Here is a 19,258-nt window from a genome sequence, read left to right on the forward strand (position 1 = left end):
CTGGTTTCACACTTGCGTTTTTGTAAGCTGCGTTTTAGCGCTAAAAACCGCAAAAAAACGTTTTTTCGCATGCGTTCATTTGCAGAAATGCAACCTGTAGTAATTTCTAGCTGCGTTTTTTCGCCACAAAAAAAGCATGCGTTTTTTTCGCGGCAAAAAAATGCATTGCTGTCTATGTAAACGCATGCGTTTTTAAGCACATGCGTTTGTTTGCATTAAAAACGCATGCGTTTTTATAGAAAAACACAAGAAAACACACAAAAAAAAAACAAGAAAACCCTAACCCTAACCATAGGGATCCAAACCCTAACCCTAAGGTTAGGATCCCTAGTAACCCTAGGGATCCTAACCCTAACCCTAGGGATCCTAACCCTAGGGATCCTAACCCTAACCCTTAGGGTTAGGGTTTGGATCCCTATGTTAGGGGTAGGGTTAGGGTTATGGTTAGGGGTAGGGTTATTGTTTGGATCCCTATGGTTAGGGTTAGGATCCCAAGGGTTATGGTTAGGGTTATGGTTAGTATCCCAAGGGTTATGGTTAGGGTTATGGTTAGGGTTATGGGTAGGGTTTGGATCCCTTTATCACCTTGATGGTGGGGGGTGTCTTATCAGTGACCTGGTGACCAGGACATTCTAATAAAAAGCTACCCCTAACCCTAACCCTAGGGATCCTAACCCTAACCCTAGCTAATTCTATTAATAGTGTGTTTTCTAGTTGATTTTGATGTTTGGCAGCTGTCACATACTTCTCAGCATGCGTTTCAAAAACGCAAACACGGGAAAAAGCCGCGTTTTGCCGCGATTTTTTTTTGGCGCAAAAATGCATGCGTCAAAAAAAATGCACCGTTTGCATGCGTTTTCATGTGTTTTTTCACCACATGCATTTTTTTTAAAAACGCTGCAGATCAAAACGCAAGTGTGAAACCAGCCTTACCTCTTCACGACCAAAATACATTTTCCAGGAGCCAGAAATTTTATTTTTCCGTCAACATTTTTTGTAGGACGAGCTGTAGTTGTGAGCAACGTCATTCATTCGTCCATTCAATGCACTAGTAAACAGGAAAAAAAAAAACAAATGTGGTGAAATTGTGAAAAAAATAAAATGGAATTCCACAGTTGTTTTTTGGGTTTTATTTTTATGTTATTCTTTGGTAAACATGACTTGTCATTGTTATATTCCAGGTTATTACAATTACCTCGATACCAAGCTTGAAAAAAAAAAAAAAAAAAAAAAAAGACTGCTTTTCTTGCAGTGAGCTGCTGTTTTCATTGGTATCACGTTGGGGTACATACAATTTGATTGCTTGTTATTGCATTTTTTTAGCTGAGTTGAGCCAACCTAAAAATCACGATTATAGCAATTAGATTTTTCTTGTTACTGTATTTAGCACTTATTTCATTTTATATTTTAACAGACAGGATTATTATGGGCGTGGACATAACCCCACCACCCAAAAAAACACATATTTGATATTTCTTATTCTTAACGAGGGAAAAGAGGGGTGATTCTTTTTCTTTTCTTCTGCTAGTCCCATCATGGGACTTGAGTCTTCGATCATCCAATCACTTGTTCTATATACTGCAATATAAAGTTTAAGACCATGTTCACAGGTTCAGTATTTGGTCAGTATTTCACCTCAGTATTTGTAAGCCAAACCCAGGAGTGGAACAATCAGAGGAAAAGTATAATAGAAACACTTGCACCACTTCTACATTTATCACCCACTCCTGGTTTTGGCTTTAAGATACTGATGTAAAATACTGACCAAATACTGATAGTGTGCACATGGCCTAAATTGCAGTCTAATATAAACGCCAGTAACAGACTAACTTTTTAAGAGCATTGTCATGACAGGCACAAGTGTCTTCAACAGGTCTCAAGCTGAGGAAATCGAATTGAACTGAGGAGGAAGCGATAGATGTGTGGAATGGCGCTCATCCCTGTGTTAGTCAGTTGATGGTAAAATAACACATATTATCTGTCGGGAACATGCAATAAAAGAGGAAGGCCCAACATATATAACATAGCAATAGTATTTGAATGTTGGGAAAAAGGAGGGTTTGAAGGTAGCCTATATGGAATTAAAGTGAACCTGTCACCAGGTTTGGCTGATACAAGTTACGGCCCACTCCCTTTCAGGGTTTATATACAGCATTCAATAAAGCTGTATATAATCTTCCGATCTGACCTGTAAGAGAAGAAAAATAACATAATATATTCACCTGTGGGGCGGTCCGGTCCGATGGGTGTCGCAGGTCTTGGTCCGGTGCCTCCCATCTTCTTGCAATGCCGTCCTCCTGCTTGCTTCATGTGGATGACACCACCATCGAAAGAAGGCTAGTACTGAACCGTGCATCCGAATAGTCACCAGCCTCACAGGTTTCTCTATAGATATTATTTATTTTTATTATTGTCCCATTGCTGCATATCTTTTTCTATATGTTTGTGCAGTCTTGATAGCACAATTTAATCATACCTTTGGTCCCATATGATATGTTGATTATAACTTTGGATGAGCGAATTGCTTCAGATAACTCCTTATCCGAATAGCTATAATGCTTAACCAATAGCTGCATTGGGAACCCGGATACCTGGAGCGCTCCCGATAATCAGCTGTTCGGCGCCGCAGCTGCACGTGTTGCGGCTGTGTGACAGTCACAACACATGCATGGAGAGCCTGTCTGTTGGGCTCTCAATGCATGTGTCGTGACTGTCACACAGCCGCAACACGTTCAGCTGCGGCGCCAGTTAACTATCGGGAGCGCTACAGTTATCCGGGTTCCCGATGCAGCTATTCGGTAAGCGCTATAGCTATTCGGATAAGGAGTTATCTGAAGCTATAAGATAATTCCTAATTATGACCTTTGATCTGTGTTTTTTGGAACACCTATTATGTGACTATCAGTATATCTATATTTTTAACTATTTAAACTACTGTGATGCGGTGTCACCATTCCATTTGAGCTACGTTATTTTTTTTATTATGTTACAAATAATGTTATCTAATAAAGATTATTGTTTTTACTTCTTGAATGACTTTTGAGTATTTTTTCTACGTAGGAGTTAGTGGTTATTTGGGTGCTTAGCCTTAATTAATCTTCATGCAGCAGGGACATATGGGATTATATTATGGTACCTATTAAATTGCCTAATATATTATGTCACACTGCTAGCAGTATATGAATACTGGCCATCTTACTAGAGGAAAAAAAAATTCTAAAGAATATTTAAAAACTGGATACCTGATAGATACCTGTTGTCACAAATGTCTGAACTCTCGTGGTGTGAGAAGCCAGCTCTTCAGCCATTTTTACACACACACGTAATTAGTGTAAGGGCTTTTGTGAAGTCTGGCGGGTATAAGCACCTACAGGAGAACCGCTAAGCCCACAAAAAAGCAACCCTGTACCTCTGGAATTCAATGGTGCTGGAGATCAAGGAGGCCAACCAGTACCTTTGATCGCTGTTGGGACTACAGTGAAATCTGTGCAGTCACATGGGACATAGTGTCCTGCACAGTTCAAGAAGTGCCCAACTGCCAGAGGACGTCAGTTAGGGATCGGAGGATGGATGTCTTAATACGGTCCATTGTTGTAAGAGGTAGGAAGAGATAATTAGGACTTTTGGAATTTTGCACTTTTGGAATTCTGGTGGTGCACGAGTAGGATTAACAAATCAGCTGCAACGTAGAAGTACTTTGCACTCATATAGAACCCCTGGCAAAAATTATGGAATCACCGGCCTTGGAGGATGTTCATTCAGTTGTTTAATTTTGTAGAAAAAAAGCAGATCACAGACATGGCACAAAACTAAAGTCATTTCAAATGGCAACTTTCTGGCTTTAAGAAACACTAAAAGAAATCAAGAACAAAAAAGCAAGCATAAGGAAAAAAATTATGGAATCACTCAATTCTCAGGAAAAAATTATGGAATCATGAAAAAAAACAAAAAAACAAAAAAAAAAACACTCCAAAACATCACTAGTATTTTGTTGCACCACCTCTGGCTTTTATAACAACTTGTAGTCTCTGAGGCATGGACTTAATGAGTGTCACACAGTACTCTTCATCAATCTGGCTCCAACTTTCTCTGGTTGCTGTTGCCAGATCAGCTTTGTAGGTTGGAGCCTTTTCTTCAACTTCCGCCAAAGATTTTCAATTGGATTGAGATCCAAACTATTTGCAGACCATGACATTGACCTTATATGTGTTTTTTCAAGGAATGGTTTCACAATTTTTTGCTCTATGGCAGGATGCATTATCATCTCGAAAAATGATTTCATCATCCCCAAACATCCTTTCAATTGATGGGATAAGAAAAGTGTCCAAAATATCAAAATAAACTTGTGCAATTATTGAAGATGTAATTGACAGCCATCTGCCCCAGTGCCTTTACCCGACATGCAGCCCCATATCATCAATGACTGTGGAAATTTGCATGTTCTCTTCAGGCAATCATCTTTATAAATCTCATTGGAATGGTACCAAACAAAAGTTCCAGCATCATCACTTTGCCCAATGCAGATTCGCGATTCGTCACTGAATTTGACTTTCATCCAGTCATCCACAGTCCACAATTTCCTTTCCTTAGCCCATTGTAACCTTGTTTTTTTTTCTGTTTAGGTGTTAATGATGGCCTTCATTTAGCTTTTCTGTATGTAAATCCCATTTCCTTTAGTCAGATTGGTACAGTTCGGTCACAGACTCCAGTTTCCACCTATTCGTTCCTCATTTGTTTTGTTGTGCATTTCCTGTTTTGGAGATATATTGCTTTAAGTTCCGGTCTTGACGCGTTGAAGTCTTCCTTGGTTTACCAGTATGTTTGCCTTTAACAACCTTCCCATATTGTTTGTATTTAGTCCAGATTTTAGACACAGCTGACTGTGAACAACCAACATCTTTTGCAACAGTGTGATGATTTACCCCCTTTTAAGAGTTTGATAATCCTCTCCATTGTTTCAATTGACATCTCTTGAGTTGGAGCCATGATTCATGTCAGTCCACTTGATGCAACAGCTCTCCAAGGTGTGATCACTCCTTTTTAGATGTAGACTAACGAGCAGATCTAATTTGATGCAGGTGTTATTTTTGGGTATGAAAATTTACAGGGTGATTTCATAATTTTTTCTTCAGAATTGAGTGTTTCCATAATTTTTTTTCCCTATGCTTGTTCTAAAAAAGTAACCATTACTGACTACCACATTTTTTGTTCTTGATTTCATTTAGTGTTTCTTAAAAACAGAAAGTTGCCATTTGAAATGACTTCAGTTTTATGCCATGTCTGTGATCTGCTTTTTTTCTACAAAATTAAACAACTGAATGAACATCCTCCAAGACTGGTGATTCCATAATTTTTGCCAGGGGTTGTAGGTGTATACAAGAACTTATTTATTGAATGAAGTAATTCCAGAAAATTAAGAAACATTTCGGTCAATGCCTGACCTTCATCAGTCTAGTAACAAAAAATGCAGAAAACCATAAACAAAAAAACTATAGTAAAACACCATCACTCAATTCATGTAATTAAATAAACATTTTTTTTTTGTCCTAACTTCACAGAATGCCATCAATACATCATGATGAGAGAAAGAATACAAACTCCAAATTAGTGTAACTCTAATGCTATTTCTATGACAAATAAAGGGAAAATGAAAAAACTCCCTGCCATGAGTTTACCAGCGCTTCCTGTCTTAGCAGTGGGCACTGTAGACCCTCACACAGCGATTCCACACAGATCTCCTCTATCCAGATGGTATGTGTTCTGATCCACAGCTATGCAGGGTTGTATTTGGCTCTTTAATCTCTTTACTGTTACCCTTCTTTCTGCCGGTCTTGTTTTTCTCAGGCCTGCTGGGCACCTGTCATCCACCGCACCTATTGCTTTCAACTATACCATTATGACAAAGCTCTCTACCTTAGCTCTATGTGAACTATGGACTGCTAATAAGGCAAGGCACTGCCTCTCCCGATTCCTCTCCTCTGCCTCCCATTTTATTAGATTTTTCAAATTTTTCATTTTCCCCTTTTTTGTTTGTCCTAGAAATAGCATTAGAGTTATGCTAATTTGGAGTTTGTATTCTTTCCCTCACCATGATGTATTGATGTTATTGATGACATCCTGTGAAGTTAAGCTTTTTTGTTCTGTTTATTTAATGACATGAACTGAGTGATGGTGTTTTTCTATAGTTTTTGTTTATGGCTTTCCGCATTTTTTGTTATACAGACTGATGAAGGTCAGGTATGGACCGAAACATCTTTTAAATTTTCTGGAATTTCTTCATTCAATAAATGAGTTCTTGGATACACCTATATGAGTGCCAAGTATTTCTACATTGCAGCGGTAGGAAGAGAGCTGTGGTACTTTCCTATTAAGCCTGAGGTGCCATGGATGCCAAGGTCCAGGCTGAGAGGACAAGTTTTACTGCACGTATAGTGCTGTATGCAGCAGGAGTGAGGAGAGCTGCTACACATTGCCAGAAAAGTGCTGGGTTCATCACCCCATGAGAGGCTGTTAGCTGAGCGTACTGAATAACTGTGAAGAGCTGTAATCATCATTGTCAATGTCATAATCATTATTATATTTATTAATAATGGGGTTTTTTAGATATTTGATATGCTGATTATGACATTATTGTCCTTCTAAATATGGCTGCGCTCTTGGTCTTCTATAAAATGGTTGTTGGTGGAGCGCATGCGCGTTTGTCGCTCCTGATGCTCATCTCCCTTAATGGCTATCAATAGAGGCAGAGTGTGCATGTCACATGATGTCACATGGCGGAGTTCCGCCTACATGTGCGCTCTGCTATGACGGCTTTGATGGAGGCGTGTGCGGGTCGCTGACGTGCATTTATCGGCTACACTTCCGGTGTCATTTATATATAAACACATAGGACTGGCAAAGGATTAACCCCTGTTGAAAAAGCTGTACTGCGAAACGCGCGTCCGGGCCTGCTGGGTGAGGTGGGGTCTGCTCCCCTGATTCTTAAATGGGTAAGCGTACATTATTGAGAGTACTATAGTGGACATTGGGCTATTGTATACAGAGACACTGTGACATATTTTTGAATGGCCCAGTTAATTGTTCATCTGGATTTATCTTTATGTGTGCACTTAATGCTTGCATCCCAGGGATGAATTTTGCCACCTGTACGTAACCCGGCGTACCGTCATGTTTCCTCTGCTATATCTCCTTGTTGTTATACATTGCACACAGCATGTATACTTGTATAGTTATTTGTATTGCTAAATAAATACATTTTGTATTTTATCTTTTAAAATATGTTGTCTGGGACATTTCTACTCCATTTCTTCTTGGTTTTATGTATCTGGAGTTGTCTTTCCGATTGGATACCCTTGGGGTGTTCTGGGAGAGGAGTTGTTGTGTGCGCTCGGCCACAGTATACACTGGTGCTTTATGATTATGTGTATAAATGCTATTTGGTTTATTTGCAGGGTACTCTTTGCTCCTGTCCCAGTCGGTGACTTGCATTGTTCAAGATTATCTTATTATTATTTTTTTTTTTAATTATGTGTACCCCTTTCACATGTAAAGCGCCATGGAATAAATAGAGCTATAATAATAAATAATTCAAAGTTAGAAAATTGCCAAATTTTCACACATTTTCAATATTTTCATACATAAATGCACATCCAAAATTTACCAGTAACATGAAGTACAACTTGTCACAAAAAAACAAATCTCAGAAGCACTGGGATATGTTGAAGTGTTCCAGAGTTATTATCTCACAATGTGAGAGGTCAGAATTGGAAAAATTGGCCTGGTTATTAAGGTGAAAACATGATTTGGGGCGAAGGCAAGTCCCGGAAAGACCCCGCGGCCATCTTGGAGCCGGGGGTCTCCATGGAGACCATCAGGACAATGCGATTGCATAGCATTGTCCTGATGGAAGTGGACAGGTTGCCCCCTCCCTGTGAGATGCCCCTCTGTTGCTGTCACTACTGACAGCGGCATCAGAGTTAAATGCCCACGATTGGTGCTAGCACCGATCGTGGGCGTTGCTGCGGGCTGTCAGCTGTCACATACAGCTGATATCCGCACACGATCGCCGCAGCGCTCAGCGTGAGGCCACATGATTGTGCCGCTTTACTAGTACTACGGTTTGCGCGAACGCACCTCCCGCAGGGCAGTACTAGTACGGTGCATGTCGTGAAGGGGTTAAAGTTTGCAGATTAATGGGTAACATTTAATGTCAAGTTTGTTACATCTGTATTCTGTTTGACATACTGTAACTATGTAACTATAGGATGATCACAAAAAAATGCAGACCAGTTCATGTAATAAATGGGAAAGTTATACATTTTATTTATCAAGTAATTCATATTAAACCTCACAAATTTTCATGATTGACAGTTATAAAAAGACATGAAATGAAAAATAAAAATACATGATATGCAAAAAGGCATTCAGTGCTTTAGTCCATTGAGAAGACCGTAAACAGGCATTATGACCCTTAACTTCACTTAAACTCACTGTTATTGTTTTCCAGAGATAGAAAATATTCAAGCAATATTCGTTTTTGTAAACGTGTTTTAATTAAGAAAAAAAACTATGGAAAGTTAAAATGTTCTATTTCAGAAAGGAAACTTAAAACAAGATATGTTACTTAAAACCAAGAAATAAAAGTCAGTGTTTATTTAGTTCTTAATTGTGGTTATTATTACGCTTGTTCTCAAGCAATGGATGCTTCAAAACCAAGAATACAAAAGATCCTCAGAATATCTGTAGCTAAAACTGGCAGTTTAAGAGGTAGTTGATACAGTTAATATTAATGCTGGGAAACGAGGCTGAACTTAAGCATCTCTCTTAGGTCTACTAATTGCTTTAGTAACAGATAAAACCTTATATGGTCTAATGAATAACACAAATTATGGTACTGTAATTGCATGTTGAACAAACAAGTAATTATAGCAGTTTCTATACAAACCTATTGCTATTTAGTTCAGAACAGAAGTACATTACTACAAAGTTACAGCAAATAGAAAAGGTCAGAATATTTTCTAAAACTTGTCTTGTACATGAAATAAATCTAAATAAAGATATAAGTGCATATGCACATATTCCACAACTCTGGTCTATTTTATAAATGGGTCATATCAACATATATAACTTAAATGATAAACTTTTTTTTTTTTTTTACAGGAGTTAAATTAACTTAAATTACTTTCAAGACTTAGAGATTCATCAATTCATTCCTAGTCTTAATAAAGGATTTTATCTTCTGCATAAAACATAGTATATGTTCTAAATAAAACCATAATAGGGTTATTAGTTGTATGACTCAGATAACAGAAAAATCCCAAAAGTAATTAAAAAAAAGTAACATACTGAAATAAAAATGGCCACAATTATTGGAATTTGACAAAATGTTATGTTAAATTTAGGGATGAGCAAATGTGCTTGGATAAGGGGTGTTATCAGAGCATGTGCTAATTGAGTATCTTCGGCGGACTCAAATACCATGTACTGTGTTGCTAATAAACATGCTTGAGATTATCCAGAGTATGAAAAAAATGGAGACCCGTCGCGCCTGCGCAGTAGGAGCTATTGGTGTATATAGAGGTGATCTGATAGCTGCTATTGCGCAAGCTGCGCCATCTTTCTAGAGAAAAAAATGTCCTCCTCCAAGATGGCGCCGCCCGCACATGCATAGTAGCAGCTGTCTATATACACAGATAGCTACTACGCATGCGAGGCGGGCGCAATTTTAAAATTGATTTTTTTTATACTCCTTAGGAAAACATCAAGCAAATTTATTAACAACACAGTACACATGTGATTATGCTGCAGCACGGGTGCCACGGCCGGCACCTGCCTGCAGAAAATTTTTTTTGGAGTGTGTACATATATTCATTATGTAAATTAGGGGGCAGGTCAGTGAGGGATCAGTGACCTGTCAGAAGCCATACTGATGAATACCTAATCAGAGCCCCACATGAAGCTCCCCACAGGCCGCCCTGCTGCACGAGCATATCAATAACTCAAAACTGAAAATAAAGATTAAACAAGAACCACAAGACTGATTTAGTCATCCAAGGTATCATTTTAATCAGTATAACGACACCGACCTGACTGTCTGTAGGTTACTGTGCACAATCCTGCTGACAGGTTCCCTTTAAGAAATTCATGCATGTGTTGCAGCTGTCGGAACAGCCGCAACAACGCGAACATAGTATTCGAGCACTCCAAAGATACTCTATTAGCACACGAGCATGCTCGGATAACACCTTATCCAAGCATGTTCGCTCATCACTAGTTATATTATGCCATGATGGGACTTTTAATCACCAAAGACTAGTGATGAGCAAATAGCATTGTTGCTTGGGTGATCTCCGAGTATTTGTTAGTGCTCGGAGATTTAGTTTTCCTCACCTCAGCTGCATGATTTACGGCTGCTAGACAGGCTGAACACATGTGAGGAATGCCTTTTTGTTAGGGAATTCCCACATGTATTCAGGCTGTCCAGCAGCCATAAATCATGCAGCTGAAGCGCCGAAAACGTAATCTCCGAACACTAACAAATACTCGGAGACCACCCGAGCGTTCTCGGGGAGACCAGAGCAACAATGCTATTCGCTCATCACTACCAAAGACTAACACCAAAAAGAAGAAATCTGTGATAATCAAAATGTATGGAAATTCCTATCACCAAACACTGGCAAAATAAGGAGAGTGATTTGTTTGGGTGCAATAAGGTTCCACATGTAGCTCCTCAAGAACAAAAATGTATAAAATGTACTATGCATACTCCAGTAAACCTATGAAACATATGGAGGCACTTTAAAAAAGGTAGAAATTTGGTTCATTTTACTATATTGGCTTTTTTTTTTTTTTTCATTCAAAGTAAAACACTGTCATAAAGAGTGGAATAACACATGCCGCAAAGTGGAGTCAAAATGAAGAGGACATGCAATATAAGAATTCATATGACTCGCTCCCGTTAGATAAACTTCTGGCTCAAACAGTATGAGCATTTTCAGCATTACAACGGACTTTCAGATTTTGATGCAACTTTTTTCCAAAATGTTGGGGGTACTAAAATGAAGGAACACTTTTTCAAAGTAGCTGTTGGGAATTCTGAGCAGATATTTCATATTGATATGTTAAATGGCACAAGTTAATAATTTTCACAACAATAATAGAGAGGTCAGATTCATAAATCCATGCTTTGTGGTCTGTACTCCTGTGTTGCATGGACAAACTACGTGTCTCGTGACCCAAACTCAACATCCTCATATATGCCTATATAACTGTCCAACTTGGGTCAGGAGAACCACAGCCAGTTCGTACCGTACATCAGTCAGAGATAGTACAGACCAAGAAACTAGGATGTGCGATACCGCATTGAGTAGATCCAAGGTAATAATTTTATAGTGAAAAAAAATGGACATGACCAAGAACTCAACCACTTCATGTCTCATAGTGGAATGTCTAAACATTCACCAAACGCTAAAGGCCTTTTTCCAAACAATTCTCAAAAATTGCTGTGGTAGGTTTCTGTTATATTCATTTATATCTTTCCATTAGTTTTTATTTATTTTCAGCTTTAAATTTTTTTCCATTTTGCGGTTATACAATTTTTTTTTATTATCTCCTATTGATCCTTAGCCAAGTTGAGTTGAATGTGGTAGTTGTTTCCTTTAATCTTCACAAGCCTCTCACCTCTACTTGCATCACTAATGCCCTGAGGAAGTCATGTAGAGTGGCAAAGTGTGTCAGTGTTGTCACATCATCTAACCCCCTTTGGCCATTAACCCATGCTCTGACTTAAACCACAAAAAATGGAACATACATGAGATGTCTTGTGAATGTCTGAAGCCTTAGGAGGATATATGTCTGCTAGTTACAATAGGAGACCAACCAGATTATTTTATATGCACAGTTTTGAAATTGAGCCACATGAAACAAAGAAGGAGTGACGGGATACAGGTAAACTAGCTGAGTAGATTTTATACCCATCAATGTCAATATTTCCATGTGGGGAATCTGGTACCAACATCTTGTAGGTCTTGAACTACTGCTACACCTATTTGAGAAAATCAACACTCAAAAATTTGACAGTGCCTTACATGTTCTTAGTGGCCCATAGTGATGGTATTTAATTATATATTTATGATCTGCCTCAACTTCCTTGTTAAACAGAATTGATTCAGTGAGAATGAGCATGATTATGACTAGTCGGTCATCTACCTCACCTTATGTACCGTTTTTTTCTTTGAGTTCATATGGCCATATGTTTATGATGGGAAATTGAGCAGGTGGGGTGTGAGGTTTAATCATGAATTCGCTAGCATGATTCATGTAATCAGAATCAGAATTCGTAGTTTGGATTTATAATTTAGAGATATTCAAAATTTGTAATCATGTTTTTTTTCTTATTTTGCTTGGGCACTAGCTAGATTTATCAATGGTTGAACTGCGATCATGAATGGGTTGATGTCGATGGAAGGATCAGACAGATTAAGGGCGCTTTTTGTTTCTTAATTTCCTTGACTCGTGGAATTTTGTACTTATAAAAATGATATGTGTTATTCCAATCTCTCTACCCAAGTGCCTAGTTACCTCGTTTGTCCCTTTTTATTGTCCCTTGCTCTGGTTAAGTAATTCACAAAAACACTCAATAGGAACGATTATTTTAAATCTATTGCAGCCTTACTCAAATTGCATTCATTTAATGGATAAACTTAAAACCAGAAAAAAAGAAAAAAAGTACCATTGATATGAGAATTGCCTATTAAGTCTGAAGCAGCATATCATAATGTTATGTGGTTGAATGAGGTAGCCTTTTGCTGTAAACAGAATAGAAATAAAAAAACAAAACAAATGAAAAAAAACAATGTAAGCATTGTGAATACAAGCCAAAATAAAACTCAAAATCACAAATATTCACATACAGTAAATAATTAGAATATGAACAGTTTTATAGTTAATACATGAAATAAAAATACAAATATTTATGCGATTACCAGAATTGTAGGTCGATATGAAATATGAGAGGTAGTTACTAATACCAGAATATAACACTTAATATATTAGATATACGTTCTACATCTATTTGGTTTGATCCAATACAACAGGTCTGTAGACGATTTGGTAATTAATGGGAAGTAAAATATCACATGGTGTATTCCCTGAGCAAAGTTCTTAATCCTGAGTATGTTTTGAAATAATGATAGTATTTTCATATACAAAAATAAAACCTCGTGTTAAAAACAGGCTTGGTATGTGCTCTATCTAGTTCAGAGGAGGGGGTACAGAGGCATATGATAAAAATATGAGCAGTGACGGCCCACTAAATTACATTTCTGAACGTTATGTAAACAGGGAATGTCCAATTTTCAAATTCCACAAACTTTCTATTGGCAGAAAGTGAGTAAACTTTGGTTTCATAGACCGTGACGTTCTGATTTTCTTCCACGCACTTATTGTAGAGCACACAGTACAGAGGCATCAGGACTATTTCAGACGCCCCTACAAGCGCATGGTCTTAGGTTATGCAACTCCACTTTAATTCGTCTACATAACTTAAATAAGACTACATTTTTCCTTAGAGAAGGTAAGGAAACATCTCATGAATTCATCACATTCAATATCGTCAAAAGATAAAACTTTGCATTAGACCACAATGAAAAATAAAATACAGTTATCAGTACTATAAAACCATAGGAAAACAAAAAATACAGTCAAGGGGTTCAAGTGTAGTGACTTGAAACTTGCCAATGGATGTAAAAACCATGATGAACAGCAGCAATATTATTATACCGCAATATTAGCCAGTATTTTTCATACAGAAGCGGCTGGTTTTTCAGATGTGAGTGGAATCTATTCATGGCAAACAATAGATCGAATAGGTTACGCAAAACCCGCCATGATTATTAGTTAAGCAAATCGGAAACACATCGAAATAATCAGCAACACTATATAAAACCAAATGGATAGTTCTTTCTAGAAAACAAAAAAGCAAATGGAAAGGACATGAAAAATACACACAACATTGCAGTTCATAGAAATGCAGTAAAAAAGTCATCATCATTTGTGTTTCATCAGTTAAAAGGGGTATTCCATTGTATAGGTGGTAATTGTAAGATGGATGGTGGGTCCCACGGTTCTAGCGATTGGTGGGAGTACCAGTGGCAGGACCATGACTAGCCAAAGAATTATTAAGTAATGGATTGATTAAGTTTTCCAAAAAACCCCATTAAAGGAACGCATTTTGGACACCATATTTGCCCACACATTAAACCTATAGTGTCAGGGTCTATGGATATGACTTTTATAGCATATAGTAGGACAGTAATATTTTTTCAGAATAAGTGCTAGCTGTTTTGCACTACTGGAAAAAGTGAACAAATCTTCCGATAGTTACTAAACAATGTCCCACGATCTACTTGGGGTGTTAAAAGGGTTATTTAACGCCTCTCACTTCTACATAATGGGGCGAGAGGTGTTGCTGAGGTAGGGTCTTTTGTCTGCTTGTCAGGTATTTCAATTTATATGATGCTAGTTTGGTACCAAAAGTTGCTAACAAATGAAGCGGTACTACGGGAATTATATACAGCAACCATAAATTACTTAAGCATTTCTGCCTCAATCAGATGAAATATGATAAGATACGCATCTCATATGATGCCAGTTACACTTAGCTTTCTTAAAAATTTTTTTTTTTTTTTAAATTATTAATTACCGTATATACTAGAGTATAAGCCGAGATAAAAGTGCCCCTCTCGGCTTATACTCGAGTCATTGTCCCAGGGGGTCGGCGGGGGAGGGGGAGCGGCAGGAGTGGCGGCTGTCAAATCATACTCACCAGCTCCTGGCGCGGTCTCTGAACTTCCCTGCTTCTCCGACGGTCTCCGGCCCCTGCAACTCTTCCTGTGTTCAGCGGTCACGTGGTACCGCTCATTAAAGTAATGAATATGCACATGACTCCACTCCCATAGGTGTGGCGTGCATATTCATTACTTTAATGAGTGGTTCCTGAACACAGGAACAAGCTGCCGGCGCCAGAGACCATCAGAGAAGCAGGGACCGCGACAGCATAGGGCAAGTATGATGGGGAGAGTGAGCCATGCAATATTCACCTGTCCCTGTTCCACCGCCACGCTGTGTCTTTCACGTCCTCTGGCTGTGACGTTCAGGTCAGAGGGCGCGATGACATGGTTAGTGCGCACCCTCTGCCTGAACAGTCACTGCAGGGGCCCGGAAGACAGTGGCACACGGTGGTGGAATTGGGACAGGTGAATATTGCAAGTGCCGGTGTCCTGAGCCAGCAGCGACTACTGCACCTGGCCTCCATAGCAGCCAGTGTCCCCGCCTGCTCAGGACACTAGCACTCGGCGGCCAGCGACAAGAGGTGAGCATTTTTTTTTATCGCAGCAGCAGCATAAGGGGCATATGCAGCATTACATGGGGCATAATATTCTATGGAGCATCTTATGGGGCCATCAACCTTTGTGCAGCATTATATGGGGCATCATATTCTATGGAGCATCTTATGGGGCCATCAACCTTTGTGCAGCATTATATGGGGCATAATATGGAGCCATCATTAACCATTTATGCAGCATTATATGTGGCTTATTTTAATATGGAGCATCTTATGGGGCCGATCATGAACTGTATGGAACATTATATGGGGCTCCTGATTCAATATGGATATTCAAAAACACTTAACCTACTGATGTCTCAATTAATTTTACATTTATTGGTATCTATTTATATTTTTGAAATTTATCAGTTGCTGCTGCATTTCCCACCCTAGGCTTATTCTCGAGTCAATACGTTTTCCCAGTTTTTTGTGGCAAAATTAGGGGTCTCAGCTTATACTCGGGTCGGCTTATACTAGAGTATATTCGGTACTCCGTGTATGCATTTAGGTAATAATCACATGTATATGCAAATGGAATTTATGAAAATTGTGTACGGGATTTAACAGACTTATTCTAATAATGTACTATAAAATAACTACTTGGACAGTAAAATACAAAGATTGTAGCATATAATGTCAGCCTTTGATGTATTGATGTATTGCCATCAATCTGAAGGCACTTTTCCCTTGGTTTTTATTCAGAAATGATTTTTAAAAGGAATGTCAGCAGGACATCACACCCAAACATATTTATATGCACATGTAGCTCTTAAAAAAAAAAAAGTCCAATAATACCTTTACATGGACAGTCCGTTATTACTGAAAAATCTCTGTTGGAATTGATCTGCAAATGAGGCTAAAGACTATGGTAGATCTGAAGCCTCTGCCACTCCGGGTCTATTACCTGCCCTTCTCTGGCTTGGCTGATGGCACCTATGTTGTTTAACTGCAGGCAAAGGAGCAATCAACCAAGCCGTAGGCAGCGGTGCCAAGTGTGGAATAGAGCTGGAGTGACACAGGCTTCACATCTGCAGCGTCATTTGCATATCTATTCAAATGCTGATTTCTCAATAATGGAGGAACTCACTTTCTAGGTAAAGGTTTTGTTGGACTTGTCTTTGAAAGAGCTACACGGTCATATAAATAGTTTGGGGAGTGAAATCCTGCTGACAGATTCCCTTTAAAACTTCAATCGGCATTATACACCAGTAAAATCACAAATTGCCCCTAGCAATGTAACTATGTTTTAACAGTGGGGCTCATTTATACAAAAATAAATGATATATGCGAGCTATTTTTTGGTTGCTGTAAGTAACTTCATTTTTGCCATGACTAGTGTTGAAGGTAAAGCACATGATGTTAGGCAGTGCATATGTTAGGCTGCATGAGCTATAATGGGGTATAATGTGCATAGATTATCTTGAGCAGGAGGCAGTCTATATGTAAGGGCTTTAACATGATGTGCTTATTAATTAACACATTATACAACTGTTCACATGGAAGTGTTTACAATCACTGTACACATTATTGTATGTGCTGAAAAAATGTACGGTATGTGCTTTTACGATTTCACTCATATCAGGTGATACAAACGGCAGTATCCAGTATTCGAGGTTTGTGGACTCCACTTTTCTACAAGATATTGCATTATTTAAAAGGGGCCTATCTGTTCTTCTGACATGCCTATTTTAATAAAAGTTTGTATTCACCACGAACTAACAATTCAGAAGCATCAGTTTGAAGATTACTGCGTGGATCTGCCGTCCATCTGTATCCCGCGGGGGCCTTAGTACCTCCCAAGAATTGTTATTTTATGGGGAATACAAGTTTCTACTGAAGTAGACAGGAGAGCTGACAGGTCTTCATCTTCATCCACACATCATTCATTATATGAAGCGCAGCACTTGAAAGGTTTGTGTATGTTTTGGCATTTTTCACGGTAAACCTACTTTTTCAGTATGCTTCTATCATACATAACTGACAATATTGCTTTGATTAAGTCACATTCTCCAGTAGATGAAGACAATATACAGCAAAGCAAAAACCCTTTCTGGGATGTCTTAATACTACAGGTGCTGGATTCACCGTAAAAAAAAACAAAAAACCAAAAACGAAACATTTCTCACAAATGTGACTGCGAAGAAAAATAAAATAAATAGGAGCGTTCCTAAAAAAAAATGTGAAAAAACCCCCAAGAATATTGCTTCATACTTTGACGAGTGCTAGGAATGTAAATTTTTGAGACTATACATATCCATACGTCCATATATACTCAACTTTCACATTCTAGCCATGATGTACACACACATTCATACATACAAAATGAGGTACAATGCATAACACCCTGCATGGTCAGTTTGCTTGGAGTGATTTGTCCTTTAGCAGATTATTTTCGTCCTTAAATTCACAGTTCCTCGACAGTAGTTAAAATTCCAGGTCAGTTGCGAATAATGAAATGACTTCCCCTGTACTTATATGAGGTAGAACTTCCCAGAAAAGGCAAGTTTAAGGGAAACAGAGAGATGAAGCTAAGATTTTTTTCGTTTTTGAACAGAAGGCCCCTTTCTGCCTTGTTCTTCAGGCGATGTAGATATCTTACTAAAGGAAGCTTCTTGCGGTGACCTGCTTGAACGTTCTGAGTGCTCAGATCTTCCCTCCTGAGAATATGATGGAGATGAATAGCCATAGGCCCCTCCTCCTTCCCATTGAAAAGCAGAAGTGGAAGGCTGCTGTTCTGCTTCATATCTTCCCTGAGAGGCTTCTGGATGTTGTGGAACCACCTTGTGGGGACAGTTAGCTACCATGTGCATTATGCTTTGACAGTAATGGCACTTTTTTGGCTGAGGAGGTAGATTACATTCTTTAGCATGATGGTCCAGGCCACCACAGTTGTAGCATCTGTAAAACAGGAAAGACAGCTACATCAGCTCAAGTTCAATATTCAACCATTGTCAATTATTCTATTACGTTATATAGCAAAAATTACAGGGAATCAGTCACGGGTTTTGTTGATCCCAGTGATTTGTCGCTTACTCAACTGCTTGTTGTAGTTTTGATAAAATCACTGTTTTAACAGGAGAAGATCATTTGAAAACCTGCTGCCAGGTAGTCCTCTAAACTGATGAGTTCGGTATAACCCTGCCCCACCACAGACTGGCAGTTTTCTGGCTATGCACAGTGTATAGACAGAAAGCTGCCAAATTAGTGGGGAGCTCAACATTCAGATAACTAATAGATCTGCTACAGTGATTTTTATTTTTCAAAATTATAGGAAGCAGCCCAGTAAGTGATTTCCCTGGAATCATCTCGGCGCTTACATTATGTTGTGCTCAAATGGGGGTAGCAAAAATCTGGCGACAGATTCCCTATAAATTTCCACAACACTTTCCAGACTTGTGAAAGCCAACGGAGACAGTGATGTCAACCGAAATTCCCTATCAGTATGTCTTTGAAGTATGGGATTAAACTAGAGAACCTGGAGGACACCCATGCATACGGTTTGCAAATATTGGCCTGTGTGTCATGCAGAGCAACAGTGCCAAACACAGAGTTGCTCATACATGCATGCCTTTCTCTTTTTCATACATGCAGGGAAAACAAAGGGACTAATTTTTGAAACATTATTAGGATTTCCCCTACCATCGTCGTATCTTTACACCAATTTTTGGTCAGCATTACTAAAGAACAATCTATAATGAACTGCAGCCATTTGTCCCCTTCCTGGCATTTTTAGTCCAATAGCCTATAGATATAGTAACAAATAAAAATATACACACTAATATACCCCATACACTAAGTGGAAAAGATTCACATAAGCAGTAGTGATGAGCGAATGTGTTCGGATAACGTGTTATCCGAGTATCTTGTAGTGCT

At 38.7% G+C, this 19,258-nt stretch overlaps 1 protein-coding gene across 2 annotated transcripts in view; it reads right to left on the bottom strand.

Moving 5' to 3' along the window:
* Positions 1 to 8,304: 8,304 nt before the first annotated feature.
* LIN28B (lin-28 RNA binding posttranscriptional regulator B) overlaps positions 8,305 to 19,258 on the bottom strand; it is a 133,024-nt gene continuing 122,070 nt past the window's right edge. For both annotated transcript variants that reach the window (XM_077289649.1, XM_077289650.1), the window contains exon 5: positions 8,305 to 18,283. In XM_077289649.1, the coding sequence (XP_077145764.1) occupies positions 17,914 to 18,283 (370 nt within the window). In that variant the 3' untranslated portion in view covers positions 8,305 to 17,913. The remainder of the gene's footprint in view (positions 18,284 to 19,258) is intronic.

This window comes from Ranitomeya variabilis, chromosome 2 (assembly GCF_051348905.1).
Source record: "Ranitomeya variabilis isolate aRanVar5 chromosome 2, aRanVar5.hap1, whole genome shotgun sequence".
Lineage (NCBI taxonomy): Eukaryota > Metazoa > Chordata > Amphibia > Anura > Dendrobatidae > Ranitomeya > Ranitomeya variabilis.